At 43.0% G+C, this 24009-nt stretch overlaps 1 protein-coding gene and 1 pseudogene across 1 annotated transcript in view; one reads left to right on the forward strand and one right to left on the reverse strand.

The window, feature by feature from the left end:
* The window catches only part of ANO3 (anoctamin 3), a 161787-nt gene that overhangs the window by 81608 nt on the left and 56170 nt on the right, over positions 1–24009 (forward strand). Inside the window, exons 8-13 of the mRNA XM_087821792.1 lie at positions 638–769; positions 3755–3861; positions 4677–4732; positions 5768–5889; positions 8164–8298; positions 15046–15142. Coding sequence (XP_087677918.1) covers positions 638–769; positions 3755–3861; positions 4677–4732; positions 5768–5889; positions 8164–8298; positions 15046–15142 — 649 coding nt within the window. The remainder of the gene's footprint in view (positions 1–637; positions 770–3754; positions 3862–4676; positions 4733–5767; positions 5890–8163; positions 8299–15045; positions 15143–24009) is intronic.
* Positions 18856–21902, reverse strand: LOC107531913 (E3 ubiquitin-protein ligase BRE1B pseudogene; annotated as a pseudogene).

The following is a 24009-nucleotide window of genomic DNA, read 5'->3' on the forward strand; positions in this document are numbered from 1 at the left end:
CTGTGTGTGTGTGTTTGTGTGATCATCATTGTTATAAAATTACAAAACCCAATTTGTGGATAATTGGAAAGAGGGAAACAAAATCAGTTATGTCCATTCCAGCTCCACTGTGCGTACTCTTCCCTGAGGCGGGAAGGGTGTTCTGTGCGGGGCCGTGCTGGCCCGTAAGCCTGGGGGGATCAAAGCACAGGCAGTTACAGCGCTCGAAGGTCGTCGTTTCCGCAGGCAGGCCGATAGACGAGGTCAGAGTTTTGTTATCGCTGCTGTCTGTCCTTTGACAATGCGCTTTCGCATTCAGTTACCAAAGCATCTTCCCAATGACCCGTCAGGGCGGCGGGACACATTGTAACTGGTTTTAAAAATCAGGAAAAACCAGCGGCTCCTCCCTTCGCGGCTGCTGCCCGCCGCCCGGGGCTCACCCCCAGCCTTCGCAGCTGGCGCGGCGCGGCTGGGCTCCCACCAGGTGCCTTTGACCTCTTAATTCAGATTTCTTTTCGGTTCCTCCTGAAAGCAGGAGGAATGCGTGCGTGTGGGTGTGTTTATGTCCTCTGGGAACTCTTCTTCTGGAATGGCAGTGGAAGGTAGGCATTGCTCTGCAATGCAACCTAATCTGATTCTAAATGTGACTTTGTTCCAGTGTACACAGCTATTTTAGAAGACTCAAAAAATGGATGTCTCAGAACCCAATGGTTCTCGACAAGTCGGCTTTCCCAGACCTGGAAGAGTCAGATTGCTACACGGGCCCCTTCAGCCGCGCGCGGATTCACCAGTGAGTCCCCTCCTGTTTCTCCCACCACCTGCCTTAGTGTCTGTCATTATCTGCGAGTTGTCGATAGAATAAAAATAGCTGGGGCCAGTTCCATTGTTTGCCAGATAAGTCAGAGGATGTATCATTTTATTAAAGTGTACACTTAGAACAGTGCTCAGTGAACATTGTTAATTATCACCTATGATTTAGAGACAGTCTAGTAATGCATAATTAATTGTAACTCATGGAGTGATAGTCTAGTTCCCAATTATTTCAAAATAATTACTGTGGTAGTAAATCACTCAGTTAAAGTAACAAAAATGATGATAATAATAGAATTGCTGTTAAGTAACATGCTTGAGTAATGGATTGTTCTAACTAATAAATTATATTTAAAATTATATTTAAGTAATTGGTATATATTAGTTTAATACATTGTAGTTTAATCTTATTAAACTAAGGTGAATAAGCTTTTTTTTAGCGATTTGTTACATGCCTATCTATCTACGAACATATCTCTACTCATTTATTCAGTTACTATTTATTATTAAGTTTCTACATGGTACAGAATGAAGTTGACACAGTCCCTGCTTTCACAGCTCTCCCAGTCTACTGGGTCAGACAAAAATGATAAGTTAATCATTAAACACAATAGGGTAAACATAAAGATGGAGAAATGCACAGGATATAGTATGTCTGTAGCTGCAAGATCAATTTGCTATACAGGATTTTGGATTGACTTACCTTCTGGGATGTAGGAAGTTGAGAGGTGAGATGAAACGGAATTCCTGACCACCAAACATGGAACAGAGCCAGTAATCAATGGGAAGCCCTCTCCTTCCAGATAGTTTATTTATGCGATTATTTACTCTTAGAGGCGGGTCTAGAAGCATTCTTTTTAATTCCAGCTATGGCAAGTGGAGGGAAGAGTGGAAATCCAAATGACTTCCAGATTTAGAGAGAGGCTGCAGTTTCATGGAAGCTTCAAAAGCTTTTTGTTATACTTTTTCAGGCTATGTGATATACCAAATTTAAAAAAAAAAAGCTGCTGCTTCTCTTTGAATCCTAGAAACTAGGGTGATCTTTGAAAACTCTCAATCGGATCATGAAACTGTATTGCTTAAATCACCCCAATGGCCTCCCATTTACACACGATGTACTTACTTCAGGAACACGGCTTCAGTTCCACACATCGAAATCTCAAGCTTAATTCCATCTGAGTCTGTTCTTGCTGTTCTCTTTGCTAACGTGCTCGTCCCCAGATCCTCACGTGGAATATCCCTTCTTGCCATTCAGCGCCCGCTCAAAACCCACCAGCTCAGAGAGACCTCTGGAAATCTTACCTCTAGTCCCTTTGCCCCAGTTACTCTCTATGACATTATGCAGTTTCATTTTTCTTTATAGCAGTTTCTGAAATTATGTAACTGATTTCTTTACTTATATATTATCTGTTTTCTTTCTTTGTAATGTAACACCATAGAAAAGGAATTTATCTGCTAAAGAAATGTTTGTCCAGAGAATTCTGAATCAGTCTGATGGTAAGATAATTGGCGGAGATTCGATCTGATTCTTATAATTAACAGGACACAGAACTGTTAACTCGGTGCATCTAAGCACAAAAATGAAAAGCACAATAGCAGCATATTGGATGGGCTCTGAGTCTAATAAAATGGACAGTATACAGATTACCATAACACAAGGCAGAGTAAAATTAATGTGTTAGGAAAGGCACAGATAAAATGCACATTTTTATAAGAAAAGGAGAAGCTACATCCAGAGGAGAAGATCCCGGAAACTTTTATGGCAAAAGCTAGTTGTTTTCAGCTGGTAAAAATGTGGAGGGAGGTGGTGAGAGGTAGGGGATCAGATACCAGAAACAGCAAAATCTCCAAGTAACAAAGGATGGGATTCCAAGGTGATCATAAGTTCTACAATTTGACAGACTAACAGATACATGAAGCCAGAGCTATAAGAAGTAAGACCAACGGGGAGGTTGAAATGCAAGAATCGAGAGCCTTAGAGGAAAATAAGAAATTTATTTGCGCAGGTTGGAGAGCTGCTGGCCGGTTAATAGTAGGAGCCCCCTAGGGGTCAGAGGTGTGCACTAACGGTCAGTGGGAAATTGCAGGGCCAGTTGGGAGGACATTTCTTTGCACAACCTAGACAAGAGGCACTGAGACCCAGAACAAGATGGATACAAGAAAGCCAGAGAGAGGCAGTTTAGTTATACAAGTTACTTTGTTTAGCAACTGTTTGAATATGGATAATGAAGAAAAAAGTAAGGATCACAGAAGACCCAGTACTTCAGGACTAAGGGTCTGAGACATGGTGGTTTATCTGGTTTATCGTTCACAAGCATAAAGCAACTGGCAACAGGAATTGTCAGCAGTTGAGTGAGGGCCAGGACGCTTCCATTTTTTTGAGACTCCCAGCATGTCAGAAAGTAAATGCGAAAACAGACCCTTCCTTTCCTCTTGGGATCACCCTTCTGCTCTTTACATCACTGTCTGTCATGTGGCTTCTCCTTGCAACTCCTCCTCTGTACGGACAGAAAAGGGCGTGGAGGGGAAGGGGAGAGCTATTGCTTGTTGCTGAAGTTCTGCAAGCAAGACAAGCTAGCTCGGAAAGTGTGGCCTGGGGGATTACATCAATTTTTGATGTGTTCTCTTTGGAGCTACATTGCATAATTAAAATGTGTGGGAGCCCATGGAAACTCTTCTCTCCTCGTTCAATGCCAAACAAAAAATAGAGGACACCCAGGCTTTCTTAGAAACCGAAAGGCATTAAAATGAATATTTGATAATGCCCTGTATGATTTATGTTTATTATTTCTCCACCAATTGATTTTTTTTTTTAAAAAAAGGATGGTTTCTCTGCTGATTTACTGTACTTCACATGTGTCCATTTAAAGGAGAAAACAGATGGATGACTTCCCTGGAAGTTGTTACTGTTGCCGGAGCCTGTGCTCTGCTCTGAATAGTAAGACTCCCCCCCTTATCTTCACAGTTTCATAATAAACAACAAGGACACCTTCTTCAGCAACGCTACTCGGAGCAGGATAGTCTACCACATGCTGCAGCACACCAAATATGAAAATGGGATATCAAAAGTGGGTAAGAACGCAAATTAAAAATGCAGAGAAAGTAGATGTGCGGTTCCTGATGTTACCCAGAAATATTTTAACAACTGAAGCTTTGCCTTCACACATCAATATGAACATATAACACCCTGAGCACAAACTCGAAACATTCTGTTTCACAGCCTGTCAATAAAACAAACTCTTTTAAGAACACTTGGCCATATGCATCAGAATGCAAAATGTGCAAACACTTTAGAACAGAAATTTTATTCTTGAAATTGATCACAAAGAAATAATCAGACTTTGAATAACGATATACGTAGACATTTGTTCATTGTGGCTTTGTAATAGAATAAAACGAAATTATTTTAACTGTCCATCCTTAGGAAATAACATATAACTTAGACTACATCCACATAATACATTTATTAAAAATGAAATAATTCAAAGATTTCTCAACAACAAATCCTTCTGAGATATTTTGAGGGGTGGGGACTTCCTTTGCTTCCTTAACTAATTTTTTTTTCTTAATAAAAAGAAAAGTTGCTCTAGGTTCATATGATCCTAAATGAGTGTTCATTAACATGTCCCCCATTTCATGGTGTGGCAAAGTATAATCATGCCGGCACCTTGCAAATCTCCATTTATTAAAGTTGTAAGGACAGAATTAGACTCTCAGCATCAGTCTCTTTCACAGCCTCACTGTCCCCCAGGTGATATGGTTATGGAAGTTATTTTGGTTATTTCAAGTTTTTAAATTAATTTATTGTTCAGAGTGTATATATGTTGCTTCAGAAGGAAGTCCTCATTTAAACTAATTCAAGAACTGTTCTTTTCTTCTCATTTTAGGTATCTGTAAACTGATAAACAATGGCTCGTATATAGCAGCTTTTCCCCCACATGAGGTAATTTTGAAATAAAATTTCTATTAAAAATACGGTTATCATGCTCAATACTTGATCTCATTTTTTAAATTTTTAAAAAATTTATCTTTGTTATTGAAAGTATTATAGATACCCCCCCCCCCCCCCCCCGTTTTCTTTGGCTTTTCTCTCCCAGAAGGGTTCAATCAGCAGCTGGCCCTGGGCTTTCCTGAGACCCCCATTATTTTCTGTCACTGTACACTGGCTCCCCTGCTCCCAGACCCTCCTGCAATTTGCCCAACAGAGATCCCAGCTTTGGAGGGAACGCATGGACCTTGCTCAGTCACTCTGGCCGCTGCCCTCTACTCCAGCACCATTCCCAAACAGGGCAGGTTCCTGGTTTGTGCATACTGCTTTGGAATACCTGAAAATCAAACACAAACCCACATAAAACCTACAGCCCCCAAAATGTTCATTCTTCTATGTATAAAGGCTGAGTGCTCACAGGACATAATCCCTGTACTTGAATTCACAGGACCCCAGGACTCACAACAGATAAAATGTGTTGAGCACTTACTACTTGGCACTGAGCTAAATGTTTTAATGGATCATCACATTCACTCCGTGCAGAAACTCTTTGAAGTAGACAATGGTATTAACTTCATTTTATAAGTAAGCCATTGAGGCACAGAACTGTTAAGTGTCAAAGGTACCATTCTGAGCCCAGGAAGCCAGACACCAGCTCCTCTCAATGATGGTAAAGTTATTGCGTTTATTAGTAGACCTTAGGTTCCAAACAGTAAAGCCTAGTTTACTTTAAGTGAAAGGAATCACATCGTTTTTAAAAATAAGAATTTAAGCAAGTATTTTTAAGGAACTATCAGAATATTTTCAATGAATGAGAGATACGTAAAGACATTGTCACTCCAGAGATGAGCTTCAGTTTATAATTAATGAAGCTCTCAGTAAATTGTTAAATTATTCTGTAAGGGGAAAAAAAAAGCAAAAGCAATTCCTGTGTAGTTCAAGTTCCAGTAAGAGAATGGCTATCGATGTGTGTTGTTGTGTCTCTTCCAGGGAGCCTACAAGAGCAGCCAGCCCAGCAGAACGCACGGGCCTCAGAATAACAGGCGCCTGCTGTATGAGCGCTGGGCACGCTGGGGCATGTGGTACAAGCACCAGCCCCTGGACTTAATCAGGTGCCGCGGGGGACGGGTAACGGAAGGCCCAGGCCGTTTCATTGTCATTTCCTTAGATTTGGGATTTTTTCACTTATTCATCAAATTATCTGAATCGGGATGCAATCAGGAAAAAAATAAGCCACTACGGGTCTTTTTCATAAAAGGGATTTAATTTGGGAAACTGGGTACACAAGGGATGGGAAAGCTGAGCAATCACACGGGGATAGTGAGACAGCCAGCGATTAGCAACAGCCGAAAATTGCTGAATATCCTAAGGCTGAAGGGAAAGTGGAATGACGTGTATTTCCGTGCCCATACCTGGCCCATTCAGTCCATGACTAGACTACATGCCGAGCAGTGAAAGTGCAGGGAGCAGAGCTGGGGGGAAGCCGTGGCTGCTCTGGAGATGGCCCCGAGGACAACCAAGAGAGGAGAGAAGTTCCTTCTCCCGCCTTTGAGTGTCCTAGTGTCTCCTCACCCAACCTGACCAGGAGCAATTTACAAGGGAACCTGTGTAACCTACTTCCCTGTGAAAACAAATCCGAACAAAGCAAGCAGAAAATGGATCTGAGAGCAAAAAGGAAAACGACCGACAAAGCATCCAAGCATGTATTTATCTTTCAGCAAAGATTCAGTGAGTGTCTGTGCTATCCCAGGAAGTACATTCCACTGAGTAACTACCCTCAGCTTTAATTAGCCTTGACATACTGCTACATTCATGATTTATTTTATTTTGATGTAACTCCTGTCAAATAATAGTATTACTTCTCTTATTTAACCTTTAACAATGTGTAATTAGAAATTGCACTATAACACTGTCTGTATAAGGGATCTGTCTATCTGTGTAGTCTTCTATAAATATCCTAAAGACATCCTGACATATTAGTAATATATTAGGTAATACTCCAACCTTCAGAGGAACACTTGTTTAAAGGCACAAAGACTTTGCTGCAATACCTGTTATTAAAATAATCTTCTGTTTCAAAGTAGAACATAATACTGTATAAAAAGGAATAGACTAGTGATCCACATCTCCTAGGAGAAATAAATGAGGAAAAAACCAAAATATTAGATAAATGATGCTTAATGGAGGCTGCCTTTATGTCTACAACCTGGTAAAATATAACAAATTTTAGTTGGCACAATACAGAAAGTAAAGTAGAAAAGGAATAATTTTCAGAAAGACAAGTCTCGTTAAGGAAAAAAATACCGAGAATTTTCTTGCCAGCAAGAATCACCGCCTGGTACAATATTCCCAAATAAACTCTGAAACGCCGGCCTTTAAAACTAGTGCTGGGCAACACTGTGTGTTAAGTAACCATTTTTAGAAAATGGAGACCTAACAGCGGGAGAGAATTCAAGAAATTATGATGTCTCGCCAGGTCTTTAAACAGTGTGACAGCTAATACTGTGCGTGACTTGGTGCAGAAGGAGCGGCTGAGTGGTCTTTAGGCGACTTTATTCTCCTGCCAGGCCCATGTCAACTGTCCCCTCAGCTGAAGGGCAATGACATGCACTCGTCCCTGAGCTCCATTCGCTACCGCCCGTGGCGGGAGCCGGTAACCAGGGTGCGGCCCGCTGCGCCCCAGCAGCCGGCGGGCGGGGGAGGGGAACGCGGGTGCCGGCGCCTGGGCTCCGAAGCGCGGGCGAGGGCGGGACTGCCAGCCCAGGGCTGGAGTGAAGCAGGAAAGGCTTCCTGGAAGAAGTGGCATAAAGTGAAGGGTAAATGGAAGCCAGGCGTGGGAAGATGGTGAAGTGTGATGCTCCAAAGCATGAGCCGAGGAAAGAACCCTGCGCTCCGGGGAGCTGCAGTTGAACTTGGTTGAGGAAGATGCGGCAGCTGTGCAGACTGTGTCCAGCACGAGGGGACTGGGCCAAGGGAGCCCACGGACACCGACCTGAATCTGCTCTGCCCATCTGCCTGGAGAGGAGACTTTGTTCTAACTTACGCAAAAGTGATGTGGTCTGTAGAAAACAAAAGGGGATTCTGCCAGGAGGGTGGAAAAAAGCAAGAATTAGCTTGTGAATAGCTTTATGAACCATACTAAGAAGTTTGTCACAGAAATAAACACGTTTTATAAAATTGTTCCTATGAAGACAATGTTTAAAGACAAATAATGCCACCACTATTAGAATCATTAACAACCATGAATATTAAGATAAGCCAGATGGAGCTGCCAAGGGACTGAGCTGGTAGCCACAAGTGTGCATCTGAAATTCTGCCTAAGTGTGGAATCAGTACTTGCAGGGTCACTCATGTTGCCTTAGCTAACAGTTTGCTTTCTCATGCAGGCTCTATTTTGGTGAGAAGATCGGGCTATACTTCGCGTGGCTGGGGTGGTACACTGGAATGCTGATTCCGGCAGCACTGGTTGGCTTGTGTGTTTTCTTCTATGGAATATTTACAATGAATACAAGCCAAGTAAGGTAAGCTGCTAACAGACCTATGAAAAATTGTTGGCTTTTCTTCTGATTGGACAAGAGCTTTGTGATAATGCTGACTGTAAAAACAAGTGATGGTACTAGAATTTACTTGGTTTTTTGTAGGGGAGCATCACATAAAAAAAAAAAAAAAAGGTAATTTCTCTATTATTGTTATCGGCAGGGTGGCCTCTGTGTCCCCACCTGTGGTTGGTGGAAGTGGAGTTCTTGGGGTGCCACAGGGAAAAGAATTTCCTGAGGCCCCCATGGGAGGAGGAAGTATTGTGGAAAGCACTATTGGTGATGTAAAATTAATGGGATTCCCTTCCAAGGTGCTATCTCCCTCGATCTCACCATCGAAAAAGGCCAGCCTTGTCTTCAGCAGAGCTAGGATTAAAGCCACTGCCCAGGGTCTTGGCTCCATATTAAAGCACAATCCAGTCCAGCATCAGGCTAAGTTAGCTTGTGTTCCCAGCTTCAGTCCATTGTGTATGGGGTCCCCATGGCCATGGGCCATGCAGCTGCTAAGGGTTTGCGCATGGGCCAGTGCAGGTCACGGAGCAAGGGAGCAAGGGCACAAGAAAGCAAGAGCAGAACAAGAAACAGAATTCTTTTCTGGGGATTTGAGCCTTCTAAGATTTTTCATGCTTGCAGTGGCTCTACCCCCTAGCCAGTTATCTTTTTTCCCAGGTTAGACTGACAGACAAGCACCTTCCCTACATCACCCCAACTTATTGCCTGTGCCCATTTCCCCCCTTTGTTTGATTCCTTCCCTCGGTGATCTGCAGGGAATGGACAGGTGGTTCCCTGGGGAGCATGAAGTTGCAGCTTCTTGGTGAAGCTGCCCAGATGACCATGCTTATAATGTCTGGCCTCCCCTTTGCTCTCTTCCTATTACTAATGTTAGCTAGCTAATTACAACAATAACACTATTATATGCAAATTCTCTTGCATAAGTCCTAAAATTGTTTCTATATTTGCCAAATTTCTCTTTCTAGTATATGCCACATAATAATTCAATAATGCGATAGTTTTATATAATTTACATCTGCATAGCATTTGGAAGTCTAGAATGCCCTCTCAATACATTAGTTCAAATAACTATATAGTTTACAATTCTTTTAATACTTCCAGCATACAAAGACCTTCCACATATGTTGTTTCATTTAATATACCCTTTGCTACCACCTTTGGGGCGAGTATTCCTCTTTGCTGATGAGGGAAACTTACATGGTTAAAGGTATCTAACCCAAATACTCATCCCGCGTAGACCTTGCTCTAAGCAGCCTGCTCTCCTGAGAATAGAAAATCACTTTCTACTATCTGCTTACACTATAGGAACAGATACTGTAATAATTTTTTGCATCAACTTAAGAAACCAAGATGGTAGTGAAATAAGGTTCAACAAAAATCACACATTTATCAGAATAGTGAGTCTTCTGTTAAAGTTGAGTGACTCAAGATCAGGATATGGGAACAATACATTATCATTCAGCAGAGCCAACACTCACCGTGGCACTAAAGACTTTTAACAGCATGTTCTACTTGATATATCACAAGGATGTCATTAGGTTCAGCCTTGCCTGATAAAATTCAAAATATGAAAACACCTCTCCCCTCCTTCAAAGCTCAGCATTTTTTTCTCTTTCATTCTAACTTTTAATCTTGGCGTTGCCACTGGGTGTAGTAATCATGACAGTTAAAGGAACTGTGAAAATTTTTCTTGAATTTTTAAAAATATGTATATAATATTCATATGCATATGTATGTATATGTGCAACAGTTTTCCCTAAAAACAAACTACTTTCATTGTCCCAGAGATGAATCCTGCTCCACAACCAACTTCCTTGATTTGGTATCTCAGCATGAAGTCCAAGTGATAATTGCATGAAAACATAAAAATCACCTACTGTTCAAAAACATTTCATCTAGTCACAGGCTTATTTCCGAGTTTGGCAAAGTCACTACCACTCTGGAAGGCAGCCTCTTCCTGTCCTTCAGTTTATTTAATCACTGTCTTATAGTTTTCAGTGTATAGATCTTTCATCTCCTAGGTAAAGCTTATTCCTAAGTATTTTATTATTTTTGATGCAATTGTAAATGGGATTGTTTACTCAGTTTCTTTTTTTGACAGTTTGTTGTTAGTGTATAGAAGCACAAGCGATATTTGTATATTGATTTTGTATCCTGCAACTTTACTGAACATGTTTATTAGTTCTAACGGTTCTCTGGAGGAGTCTTGAGGGTGTTAGAAAAACACTCTTTAAAATGAATTAACACAGACAGAAAATGATTCTTGGACAGTTACCTACAGTTCAAGTTGGTTTCATGGGTACATATTCACAAGGTTTTATTATGTTGTGTAGACTCCCCCTTCAGCCCTACAAAGCTGAAAATGAACAAAAGGCAATGAAAGGAATAGATTTGCTATTCCTATTGATTTATGTTCCGATGGGGTAAATTAGGCCTCTTTTGTATGAGATAAGTATTCTTGAACCTTTAGTACAAGGAGTGTTAAAAGGCGTTAGCAAACTCTATTCTTCAGTGCTTTATGGTATTATATTACTGCTACTTCTGTCACTATAATTAAGAGCTTGTCAGTCAGACTTTCTATTCTAAATCAAGATAAGCTTCACTGAATATCTTGATTTTCAAAATTTCATGGAGCTGAAATTTTCCATTCAAGGTGTCAGACGTAGTTAAGTTGTAGGTGTTATCACTGCTGGTGGGGAAGGACACAGGGCTTTTATTTTGTGTTGCTTTGTTTTAGTATAATTTTATTAAGCTCTTTATGTTTATTGCAAAGAAACCAAATGTTCCAAAGCTGAGTATTGGGCTGAACTTACTATGTTTCTACTAGCTATGTTCACATAAGTTAAAGTCGTATTTCTTAATTGTCCTGCAGTAGAATTATGTAACAATGAAGTTGTAGATTATTTATTGTATGTATATGTACACGTATATTTACATGCATTCATTGGTCTTACATAATCAAATGTGGTAGGATTTGTGCATGAGAAAGGATATATCATAAGAATATGAAAATGAACAAGCAGGTAGATATGACCTGCTTCTCAGGCCCTGGGTTTCAGGTCCAGAGGAAAGAACAGACACCCCAACTTTCTAGTCCATTCTTTCTCTTTGGCATTAGAATTCATCAAGAAATGTATGTGGTCCTCAGTATTGACCAGCTTTTCAAAAGCAGTTGAGTCCTCAAGGACCTCGCATATTGCCCCCTGACAACACCCTTAGTAACAAGGGTTTCTTTCATTTATTAACTGCCTGTGATGTGTCAGGTGCATTATCAGCACCCCTTATGTAATATCCCAACTAGATATTGTCTCTATCTAGACATAAAGAAATTAATCCTCAGAGAGGTAAATCACTTGGTCAGAGGGGACAGCAGTCACCCTGGCACTAAAGGCTCTTAACAGCATGTTCTATTTCAAAAGGTCAGCTAATTTTCAAACCTGTATCTTAATACATTTTTTAAATTGTGGTAAGAACACTTAACATGAGATCTACCCTGTTCAAAAATGTTTAACTGCAGCCCTGGCCGGGTGGCTCAGTTGGATGGAGCATCGCCCCATACACCAAAAGGTCTGATCCCTAGTCAGGGCACATACCTAGGTTGCAGGTTGATCCCAGGTCAGAGTTCATAGGGGAGGCAACCGATCAATGTTCCCATCCACCCCCCCCCCCCCCCGAAGTCAATTAAAAAAAATGTTTAAGTGCACACTACAGTATTGTTAACTATGGGCAGAGCATTGTAGAGCAGATTTCTAGAACTTACTATCTTGCTTAACTGAAACTTTATACCTCTTGAACAGCAACTCCCGTTTCCCTCCCCCCTGACCCCGGCAGGCAGCCTTCTGCTCTGTTCCTAGGCGTCTGGCTGCTTTAGGCCCTAATGTAAGTGGAATCATGCAGCATTTGTCCTTCTGTTACTGGTTTATTCCCTTCGTGCGATATCCTTCAGGTTCATCTAGGTTGTTGCATATGGCAGGATTTCCTCCTTTTTTATGGCTGATAATTCGTTGTATGTTTACACCACATTTTTTTATCCCCTCATCTATGGATGGATATTTTAGGTTATTTCCATATCTTGGCTGTTGTGAATAATGCTGCAGTAAATATGGGAGTGTTAGATATCACTCCAAGATCCTGATTTCAGTTCCATTAGCTATATGTGATTATTGAATTATTTGATTGTTCTATTTTATTTTTTGAGGAAACTCCATATTGTTTTCCATAATGGTTATACCATTTTACAGAAAATGTATAGGTGTTCCAAATTCTCCATATCCTTGCCAACATTTATGATTTTTTGTTTGTCTGTTTGATAATAGAAATCCTAACAGGGATGAGTTAATATCTCAAGCTTTGGTTTCCTTTTCCCTGGTGATTATATCTGATTCTAAAATTCGTGCTTTGCTCATGTTTCTGTTGTACTGCCTTCTTTTAAACCTACTTAAACATTTTCACAATTCCCCAAAATGGACATTACCAAGCATCTTACTCTGCACTTTGTGGCAGAAAGCAAGACCCTGCAGTGGGTCCGGACATCCACCCACAAATGGACAATTTGCTCCCTCCTCCCCTTAAGTGGTGGTAAATAGTATTTCCTTTAAATCAGCCCCGTAATGTGTATATCTGACAATAAATATAACACAAAAGAAAGCCACATTTCAAGGGGCGGTTTATATTATCCTGCTCAGCAAAAGAAATTCAGAAACGCTCATGTTGGGCACCCTCCCTCCCTCTAGTGGTGAAGTAAAATAAAAGAAATTTCTGATAGTCTCAAATTGCTTATTTCAGGCTAAAAAAGAGTCAGAAATTGTTTAATTTTTTTATTGCATATCAAGTTAAACTTTGATCACATTATAGAAAATGAGGTTAATGATTCTGGAATTCAAAATAGGATTCAATGTGATGGCTGGGATTCTAGACTAGGGGCTTTTGTACGACCATTTGGAAAATGATGAAGATGATATAGTATAAACCGACTTTATAATACCATGTTAGTACAAGATTTCAATGCAGGACACATCGTGTCATTTTTGAAACAATGATTTATGGTAGCAAGCCCATTTTAATCGAAATTTCCTTCAAGATGTGTGTCAATTCTTCTTGTTTGTACAAATGAGTAGTATTACTAAGAGAAGATATAACCCTCTGGTTCTTTGGGACTTTGAAAATGTATGTTTTGCCTATTTCCTCCTACTCCATATAGATGTTCTGATTACTAGAAATATGATGTGAGTGAAAGCAGGAGGGTTATAGTATATATAAGACCCATTGCATCATCATCATCACTAGTAAATTAGTTTTTGGTCGGAAAGTTTCTTTTAATATGAAACAAACATACCCTTCTTTTAGATATATTGTAGTTGATGGAGAATTGGACCCAGAATCAGAAAAACCTACATTCAGTTCCCTGAAGTACCCATTATTAGCTGTCTGGCCTTGAGCAGCTCATTTAGATTAAGCATCAGTTTCCTCTCAGTTGTGGAGATAATTACCATTGCAGGAGACTGCAGTGGGGACCAAGTTTAATGGGCATGAACTCATCTCTGCTCACTGCAAAGCACTGTATTACTACATTTTTACTTGCTATTTATTCTGAGTATGGCTTGAGATTATACATATCCAGCCCTTGAAATGCACATGAATTCTGTTTTGCTTCATTTGAGTGTAGACATTTTAGAAAACTGCAATTCTTGCTGCAAACACCACTAATTAAACTTTTATGTTCAGACATTTATTCAAAGCCTTGAAATTACTTTCATCATTTCCAGAGCAGATTTCCTTAGACAATTTATTCCTGGGATACTCAGTGAGAAAGAACCCTGTATGACAGATAAAGGCACAAAGCATCTTAAAAATAAGCTGCTGTAAACTCTCAGGCTGTGAGGCCTTTGAGAAGTTATTCTTGATGCTGTACTCCTGTCACAAAGTCATCTATTAGGTATGCTGAGGTGTTTTAAAAAGTAGTGGCATAGAACTGGAGAGAAAGATATTAGGTGCATTCTAACAGAGAATATAACATATTTCAGTAATTTAAAACTACGTCATGTCAGCATGACAGTATGTGTCAAGGTACAGCAAAGAGAGAGAGAAAAGAGGGAGGGAGGGAGGGAGGGAGGGAGGGAGGGAGGGAGGGAGGGAGGGAGGGAGGGAGGGAGGGAGGATCAGCTCCCTCAAATTTCCAATGGACATGATGTACTGATTTACTGCCCTGGGGGTGATGAAGTTGTGTGAATTATGGATGCTGTTCATTTTGGTGATTCTAAGGCAGTGAGATCCAGGGAAAAGATCGATGGACTTGAGAAATGAGAACAGATTGGATTCCAGCTCAGCACTTCCAAGCCTGTGAGCTTGGTTGAAATTCCCTTGGGTGTTCCTCACAAAAGGATCCCATGTGCCATGAAATCATGTGTAAAACTGTCTGTAACCAAGCCCCACAAGTGTCTCCCAAGTATAAAAATATGGCCTATGGCCTATGACCATGACATTATCTGGATGGATATTTCTAAAAACAAAGAAGCAAACAGGAACCTCTGTATCACAAATATCCTAAAAATTCACGTTGGAGTGCAGTTTTAAGTTCTTCCTCACCTGTCTACCACACCCCACTCTTTCCATTTCCCCTTTGCCTCTGTGTTGCTGTTTCCCACAGGATTGACCATAGGAGCTAAGCACCTTCCTAAACATAAGCTTTATGCTTTCTTATTTCTTCTTTGATTTCTCAAGCCAAGAAATTTGCAAGGCCACTGAAGTCTTTATGTGCCCTCTCTGTGAAAAGAACTGCTCACTGCAGAGACTCAACGAAAGCTGTATCTATGCCAAGGTGAGTGTGGACCCTCAGTTCTCCCTCCTGAACTCTAGGTAGTAGAAAGTCCTCCAGTAAATTATTTTTTACCAAAGTTAAATGTTCCCAGGAGTTTCAACAGTCCATATCATTGAAAATGGAATAATGTCACCTGTGGCAATTATAAAAAGAGAATATATTTATTTAAATATTGTCTTTCTTTGTTTTTATAATTGATTTTTTGCCATCAGAAACACAAAATTTCTCTTGGAATGATGTCTAGGTTCTTTTTAGGAAAAGATGATTCTTTTTATTGTTAATGATTACATTTGAATCTTCCATGAAGACTCATGAAATTAAAATACTTCTAATCTTACAGAGGAAAAAAATAACATACCCAGAGTTCTCAAATTGCTGCCTCTTAGAGTCACCTGAAGGTGCTTTAAAACTTCTGAAGGCCAAAGAACACCCAGAGCAATTAAATCAGAATCTTTGTTTGGAACCTGGACATCAGCATATTTTGAAACTTCCCAGGTGATTCTACTGTGCATACAAGTTTGAGAAACTGAACTTCACAGTTATTATTTATAAAACAGTTTTATTAAATTATAATTAACATAAAATAAAATGTACATATTTGTAGTGTATAAATTGATAACATTTTGATTATATAGGGTTTCCCCAAAAAATATGTACGCACTTTAGCAGTTAATAACACAGTTTTGAAAATGAAATGTATTTTAAGAAACACTGCCTTTATAATTATTCAAAGCGTGTGTATACATTTTGGGGGGACACCTTATACATATGCACCTGTGAAATCACCACCACAGCCAGAATAATGAACATATCCATCACTTCCAAAAGTTTCTTCAGGCACTCTCATAATCCCTGCCTCCCAACTCCACCCCTGTACTCAGGCGGCCAACTGTTTTCTGTCATTATAGATGTTTGTATTCTTTAGACTTTTATGTAGATGGAATCATACGGTGTGTGACTTTTTTCTGCCTTCTTTCACACAGCACAGTCATTTTGAGGTTTATCCATGTCGTAACATTTATCAGTAGGTTATTCCTCTTTACTCCTGAGTAGTATTGCATTATTTGGCCATACCAGAGTTGGTTTATCCATTCATCTATTAACGGACTGTGGAATTGTTTTAAGTTATTGCCATTTTAAATAAAGTTGCTATAAACATTCATCTACAAATCTTCCTATAGATAAGTACTATTATTTCTCTTGGGTAAATACTTCAGAGTAAAATAGCTGGATTATATGATAGGTGGATATTTAACTCTCTAAAAACTGCCAAACTATTTTCCAAAGTGTTCATACCATTTCACATTTTTGCCAACAGTGTATGAGAGTTCCAATTTTCTATGTGGTCACTAACCCTTAGGATGGTCAGTCTTTTTAACTATTCTAATAGATATGTAGAGATATCTTATTGTAGTTTAGTCACTTGAAAATAATTTGAGCTTTTTGGGTCTTGATTTTAAGATTTGTGACATGGGCACACAGCAGTGCTCTATCTAGCATAATTCCCACCAGAAAACCAAACTCTTTCTGTGGACTCTACTCAGTGTACTGTAATGATGACTTCCAGTCTGGCAGTGGAAGTAGGCACCAATCCATCTGTTTGAGCTCCTGGCACTGTTACCTCAAATCTTTTCAGATGTTTCTTTCCTCATGTCGTTTCCTCATGTATATGCTCTCTGGACATTGTCTGGGTTGCCCCTCTCTGCACCTCGGTAAAGCTTTCAGTGCAGTAACCGGAGGTAGTCATAGTGCTCACTTCATTTGTTTCCTACCTCTCAGGGATCATCACCATTCATTGCCTAACATTCACTATCTCAAAATCTGTTGTTTGTATATTATGTGCATTCTTTGGTTGTTTCTAGAATGAGGGTAAAATTAATTAGTCATTCCATCTTGTTCAGAAATAGAAGTCTCTATACAATTAATTTTGACAAGGCTGGGTATAAAATCAAAGCCACTCAATATCCTACTACAAGACCAAGCAGTAAAATTCGCTTCTGAATTACTTATCTTGAATGCACGGCATGGGAAGTCTGTTTTATTTATAATTTTTATAATTTATTTTCTAAAATACTTAGTTTTAATTATTTTGAACGTTCCACAAAGATGTCTCATTTTGGGAAGCATTTTCTGAACATTGTTTTCAAAAACCAAGTGTATTAGAGTTATTAGATGTATACACACGTGCCCCTCTCCTAGCCCATGAGTTCCAAAGACATATGACAGCTTTAGGGACACCAGCAAATTCATACATATATTACTTATACTTTTACTTGAACAGAACTAATGAAACACACCAGCTTTACCTGAGTACTAAATACAAAAAATATGGCAAAGTGATAAAGTGAAGAAACTTTCCAAAGACTGGGGGCTTTTGTCATCACGCAGTGTCTACAGCCCGCCTTTCCCTGGTGGAAAAGAGTGTATTTGGGGACAAGTGTGACTCATAAGGCATTCGCTTAATAACTATTGTAAGAAAGGTGGAAAAGGTAGCTTACAGAGGAGAATATTGCCTCATGGAACCATACAAGAAATAAAATCCATTAGGATGAAACATTTGTCTTGTATTTGTTTCTCTGGCTAAGATAAAATATAACGATTTGTTTCATACCTTAAAAATCGGAATTACACTTCCTTCACTGGATGCAAATAAACATTTTTTTTTGAGAGTTGAACGTTTATTTATAACATACAGCCTATACAAGAAATCTCTAGAGCTGGGGCTGTGGGTCCGAATGAACCCCTGAACCTGTCAGCAGCTCTACCTTCCAGGCCCCGCCTGCTGCCTCCACAGCCCAGAGTTTGCTTCGGCAGGCAGCATAGCGAACGTGGGTACAGGCTCCATCTCAGGGTTGGATGAAGCTCTTCTACCTGGAATGATCAAAAGTTGGCCTAGTGGTTAGTCTATCCCTCAACTTCCTGGGAAGTTCTGCCTCCACTACAGTTAAGAACACCAAGATGAAAGCAGGGTCAGGGCTGCAGACCTGTTGGAGCCTTGAGAAGCATGAGGGGGGGAGGGTAAGAGGGCCTGGAAGGATAGACATTGGGGGGGCTGATTAGAAACTGATGATCTTGGTTCAGCACTCCCAAAATAAGGGCAAGGTGACTGCATCAACCGTAGAACTTCCCAGAAGAGGAGGACTGGGACTCCTGACGCCCTATCCCCCAATAAGAGGATACAAGCCCTTAGCACAAGAGCCAGACCAAAGAGCCCGGGGAACTCCACAGGAGGGGAAACCCTGCCCAGGCTTGGAGGGCAGTGGGTGAAGATTCTCCCTGGGCTCCAAGACCCAGTCTCAGAGCAAAGGACTGGGGACCTGGCCCATCCCTGGTCCTCATTTGTGGGTGTATAAGCAGGTAGTGAGCCTCCTCTTTCATGGGAAGTCACAGCCTAGGGAATTTCCCCCCTAGGACTGGGGTGACCCTGTGGAGACAGAGAAGGGTTGGGGCCAGCTTCCAGGAAGTTCAGTTGGATGCTCTGGGTCCTTTAGGTATATCATAGCAGATCTTTCCTGCAGGGCAGGTGTCTCATCTCTCACTAGGGAAAAGGCAGAACTGAGCTTGGCTGATCCCACTCTCACTAGCATGCACTGGGGACCTCTAACAGTAAATGGGGAGGAGCTGGGCCTACAGGGTCCAGAACAGAAGGTGGGGAGGGACTGGGGACATAGCACCCAGGGTCCATGGGTGTTCCAAAGTCCTGAGTTACAGGTTCAGCTTATATAGACACGGTGGAAGTCATGGGCACCAAAGGCCACATTGCACTTGGGGCACTTCCTCTGGCGGGCCTCGTATCGGCCCCGCACACACTCAAAGCAGAAAACATGGAAGCACTTGGTAAGGACTGCATCCTTCTTGCGGGTGTTACAGCAGGGGCAGGTCAACCGCGCCTTGTACTCCTTGATCTCCTCCTGGAGGATTTCGTCAGCATCTGCATAAACCTCCACCTTCCTCTGCTTCTCCAGCTTGCGCCGCAGCCGTGAGATGTCCTCCTGAGCCCTCTTGAGGTTGAAGCTCTCTTTCTCTCGAGCAGCACGGCTCTCTGCCAGGCAAGGCTGGATTTCTCGCAGCCGCGTCTGCACGTGCTCCAGCTGCACCTTCAGGTCCTCAGCCAGCTGGGCTGCTTCCACAGCCTTCCTCTTATTGAGCTCCAGGGCCTGGCTGCACAACATCAGCTCCTTCTCCACACCTCCAAGGCTGCCCTGCAAGACCTGCTCTCTCTCCTCCAGCTTCTGCACGGTCAGCAGCTGGGCATCCACCTGAGACTTGAGGCCAAGAACCTGCTCGCCCAGCTCCTCCTTCTCCTCCCGCAGCAGCTTGTGAATCTGGTTGGCCTTGATCCGCTCCGACATCAGCTTAAAGTTGGCGTCGTCCTTCTCCCGCAGCTGCTGTAGCAGCCGCCCGTTTTGCTCCTGCATGTCCTCAAAAGCCTGGCCTGTCACATCCATCTCCGACAGCAGAGCCTCCTCCTCCTGCTTGGTGGCACCCAGCTTGCGCTGCAGGTGCTCTATCTGCTCCTCTGCCTGCTGAGCGCGCCGCAAGGCATCCTCACCTGCAATCTTCTTCCTCTCCCTCTGATCCCTCTCCTCCAGTTCCCGCATACGACTCCGGAGCTCACTCACCTCGGTCTTAGTCTTGCGTTCAGCTGCCATGAGCTGCACCTTATCCCGCTGCTCCTTGGGTGCTGATTTGTACATGTCCAGTAGCAGCTTCATCTCCTTCTGGCTCTCCTGGGCCTTTTTGAGCTCCGCTCGCAGACCTCTGAGGAATTCCGATTCCTTCCTCTTGGCCTCCTCCACCATGGCCTTCTCCCGATAAGCTCTTGAAAGTGCCGAGGCCATACACTGGGGTCCCAGGCCAGGCTCTTCCCACTCCCAAAGCTCTGGTTTGGGCCTAGCCTCAGGTTCCTGGCCCCAGGAGGAGGTGCCCTGGGACCCAGGAGTTAGGGCCTGGGCATCTTCCTCAGAGGGGACCAGCTCCTCCTTTGCTGAGGAGGTAGTCATGGGGGCACCAGGCACTGAAGCCATCTCCTTTCTGCCTTCATGGTCACCAAGAGCACCTGGCCCACCCTCATCTTGCCCTGGGTCTGGGGCACTGAGGCCAGAGTCTTCCGAATGACCCAGGTTGGGAATAGAGTGCATAGAGCCACTGGCCTGGGCCCGGAACTTGCCAATTTCAGCCTGCACTTCCCGCAGCTTCCGCTTGTATCGCTGGGCATCCCCCTTTAGCTGGTGGTTGTGACTCTGAAGGCTGCTGATCAGGTGGCGCATCTCATGGTTGATGGGCCCTGCCTGCTCGTTGGCTGCCAGGTTCTGTTCAAACTCAATGCGCAGCATCTCGTACTCCTTGCGTACCTGGGCCAGTGTGTCCTCCAGCTGGATAACCTCTGCCCGCAGCTGCTTCTGCAGCCCCAATTCATCACTCTCCATGTGCTCAATCTGTCTCAGGTGTGAGTTCTTGGTGGCCAGCAGCAGCCCCCGGGCCTCCTCCAGCTGGGTCTTCACTTGCAGAGACTCACTGTAGAGCAGTGAGAACTGGGCCTGCAACATTCGGTACTCCTCTGTCTCCTGTACCACTTCCTCAGGGAGGCTCCGGACGGCCACCTTGAGGCGCTCATTGGTCCGCACAGACTCCTGAAGGTCAGCCTGTAGCTTCTCCAGCTCTGCCATGCGGCTGCTGGCCAGTAACTGGTTTTCCTCTAACTCCGCATTCAGCATCTCAAACTTCTGCAGGCTGAGTGTGATCTGGCCCCCCTGGAAGCCTGAGGAGATACCAGACACATAGTAGCCAGAGTTGAGCTGCTCCAAGGCCTCTGCCAGGTGCTTATTGAGCTTTTGCTCACGCTTGTGCAGCTTCTCAATGTCCCACTGCAGGTCCTCTACTGTCGTCTCCATCTCCAGCACTTTGGTCTCTGATGATGTCACTTTATCCTGGAGCTCAGAGTACTGCAACGAGATGCAGTGGTGCTTCTCCTGTAGCTGGGTGGCCAAGTTGTGAAGTCGCCGGTTCTCACGGCCCAGCTCCCGGGTGCGTGCCCGAGCCGCCTCAGTGCGGGGCTCGCAGTCCCCTCGGCTGTATGCTCGCTGGCAGAGTTCCTCCAGCTGGCGCTGTAGGCGGTCTGAGGCCTCCATGACACGGGACACGGCTGCCTTGGAGAACTCCATCCGGCCCTGCAGCTGCAGCTCCTCCTCCTCACTGCTGCTGGTGCCCGGTTTCACCCCGAGCGCCACGGCCGGCTCGGCGAGTCGGGGCCGCAGCTGCCCTGGCAGGGTCTCCCTCGGTTCCCACGCCCTCGGCTCCATGAGGAGGCTCTCATCGCGGGTCGGCCCCTCCGGGGTGCCCGGCGCCTCTGTCCCTGAAGGCAGTTCCCCCTGGTTCTCACGCTGTCGGAGAAGGGCTTCCACAGTGACGCCCAGCAGCGCCCAGTAGCGATTGACAATGAGGAGCGTGGCGTCGTCTGTGGCCTGCCGCTTTTCCAGCTTCTCAATTCGTTCTCGGAGTTCATCTTCACATGCCTGGCGCTGTTCCAGCCGCTCTGCTAGTTTCTTATTCTTGAACCGCAAAACCTTCAGATCCATGTCCTCCGCGGGAGAGAGGTCCCCAAGACCAACGGGCTCTGTAAGCGCGGTTGCGCCGTTCTCTCCGCAGGCCCCGAAATCCCGTTGCCGGTGGCTCGTTCGTTGCCCTGACAACAACGTCCGGCAGGAGACCGTGCCACTTCCGGTCGCCCGCGGCACTTCCGGCACTTCCGGTTCTCCATGGCAACTCCGGCACCGGCTGCAGCATCAGCGCTGCGCCGCCATGTTAGACTTCCCTGGACAACACCGCCCTAAACGAGCTCTTTTTAGGTCAGTTTATATACTTAAACTTCCAGAAGTTACTTGATAGGCAGCGTCAGATATAAGGAAACATTTTTACCAAAGAAAGAAGCCAACCAATGTGGGGTCATGTGGCTGCATGACCTAGCCGTGTCATCTAGGAACTTAATTCCTCATGGCATCAGTCGCCACCTGTGGTGAGTAATAGGAAATTAAACCTGCCATATTTATGTGTCGGAGAGAGTGTATATACATGTAATTATTCCCTCCGTTATTTCAAGGATGTGCTTCATGGAAAACTGGTCCCTTCATGTGATGGAAGTGAAATACATTAACGTTTTTTTGATGACTTTTCATTTTTAACACTTAAAAGTACGGGAATTGAGAAATTTTGGCAGTTAAGTGATATTTGCACACTTATTTAAAAGCACCCACCCGACACCACACTGTCAATTCCCGTTGTGCTAGGATGTTAAAGTGAAATCATTAGATAGAAAGGTTCTGCATTGTTTTTTCATATAATCCTAGACATGACCCAATCTTTGAAACTAGCTTTATTCATAATAGCTCTTAGTTTCTGCTTGTTTTTTTAACTTGTGCCACAAACATTGATTCGATACCTCGTATGAGCCTCAGACCATATATGGACAGTGAAGCTACAACAGAAATAGCACAGGGGTGTTTCTTCTTCAAGAACCTTTATGGAAGAGTCGGTATAAGACTCTACATCAGAATCACCTAGAACATTTGTTAAAAAGCACATTTCCGAGCTTCAAGGGTAAGGCTTAGAAATACGCATGTTAACAAGCAATCCAGGTGATTCTGATTCCTGGGAGCACATTTTAAAAAGATACTGCCCTACATAACTAATGGGTTGGGGGAGGGGGAACCGGGGGAGCTGACATGTATGATGTGGTTTGTGGGTGGTTACACAGGTTTTGCCCTAGGAATTAAGGGCTGAGGAAGTAAGAGAAGCCTGAACTCCAGCCTAAATTCTGACTCCCTGCCCCCAGCCCCCTCTCCTGCAATAACCTGGCCCACAGGGTGGAATCTGCCCAGGAGGCACCCTGTTCTCTTTAGCCCAGAAGACCTTTAATGGAGAGTAAGTGGCAGTTTCCAGAGCCTTATGTTATTCTGAACCCATCAAACAATTTTTAGAGAGAAATCTAGCAATTACAGTAGAGGAGGCACAGACTTTAAGCTTCCAACCTAATAAGAAATTTATCTCCTTAAACAATACCTACATTTATTGATTTCTAGCCACACTCAGCTCTCCAAGAGAAGTAAGATGTCAAGGATGATGGAGGATTTGTGCTTCAACACAGCTTTGTTTGAGGCTCTGTTTGCTTGGGTCCTCATGTATTATGTCCACTCACAACACTGTTGAGTAAAACGTTTGTCCATAGTCCCTCTGTGCATAAAGGCAAGCTATTTTTCTAATAAAATAATCCATTGCAAATATACATTTGTAGATAGGACAAGCTTATTTTTGCTTTTAGAAAAGCGTGTTGTGTTGCTTTGGGAATTTTCTTTTGATTTCCTCTAGAATGTTATTTTATGGAGAAAGTATTCCTGTTCTATTAGGCAGAATGCCTCTTCCCCCTTATTCTCCTACCAAACACCCATGATCTAACCTTGAGCCATCCACACTAGACTTCACTCTTCCTTCCCCCCTCCCTCATTTTCATTCATCAGCTCTTATGTGAGTATCCTAAATAAAGCCATTAGCGCCTCAAGCTATAACCTCAGGCTTCAAATTGCTTCTTGTCTCCAGTGTCTCCCATATCATAATACATCTTGCATGTAATAGCTTAGTGGCTCTAACACAGTGATTTTACACTTTTACAGTCCTCTTTGGAGCAAGTTCTGAAGTCTTTCTTAACTTCCATTCTAACTTTACCTCCCATTACATGTATGCACTCTGGCATTCTACGAATATTGCATGTATACCATGCTTTGTCTCATGGATGTATTTGTAAATAGTTAATATTTTAATTTATTGAGTTAAAAATACCTGGGATGTGTAAACAGACTTATCAAGAAAAAAAT

Source organism: Miniopterus natalensis, chromosome 11, assembly GCF_054644295.1.
Source record: "Miniopterus natalensis isolate mMinNat1 chromosome 11, mMinNat1.hap1, whole genome shotgun sequence".
In the NCBI taxonomy this organism is placed as follows: Eukaryota; Metazoa; Chordata; class Mammalia; order Chiroptera; family Miniopteridae; genus Miniopterus; species Miniopterus natalensis.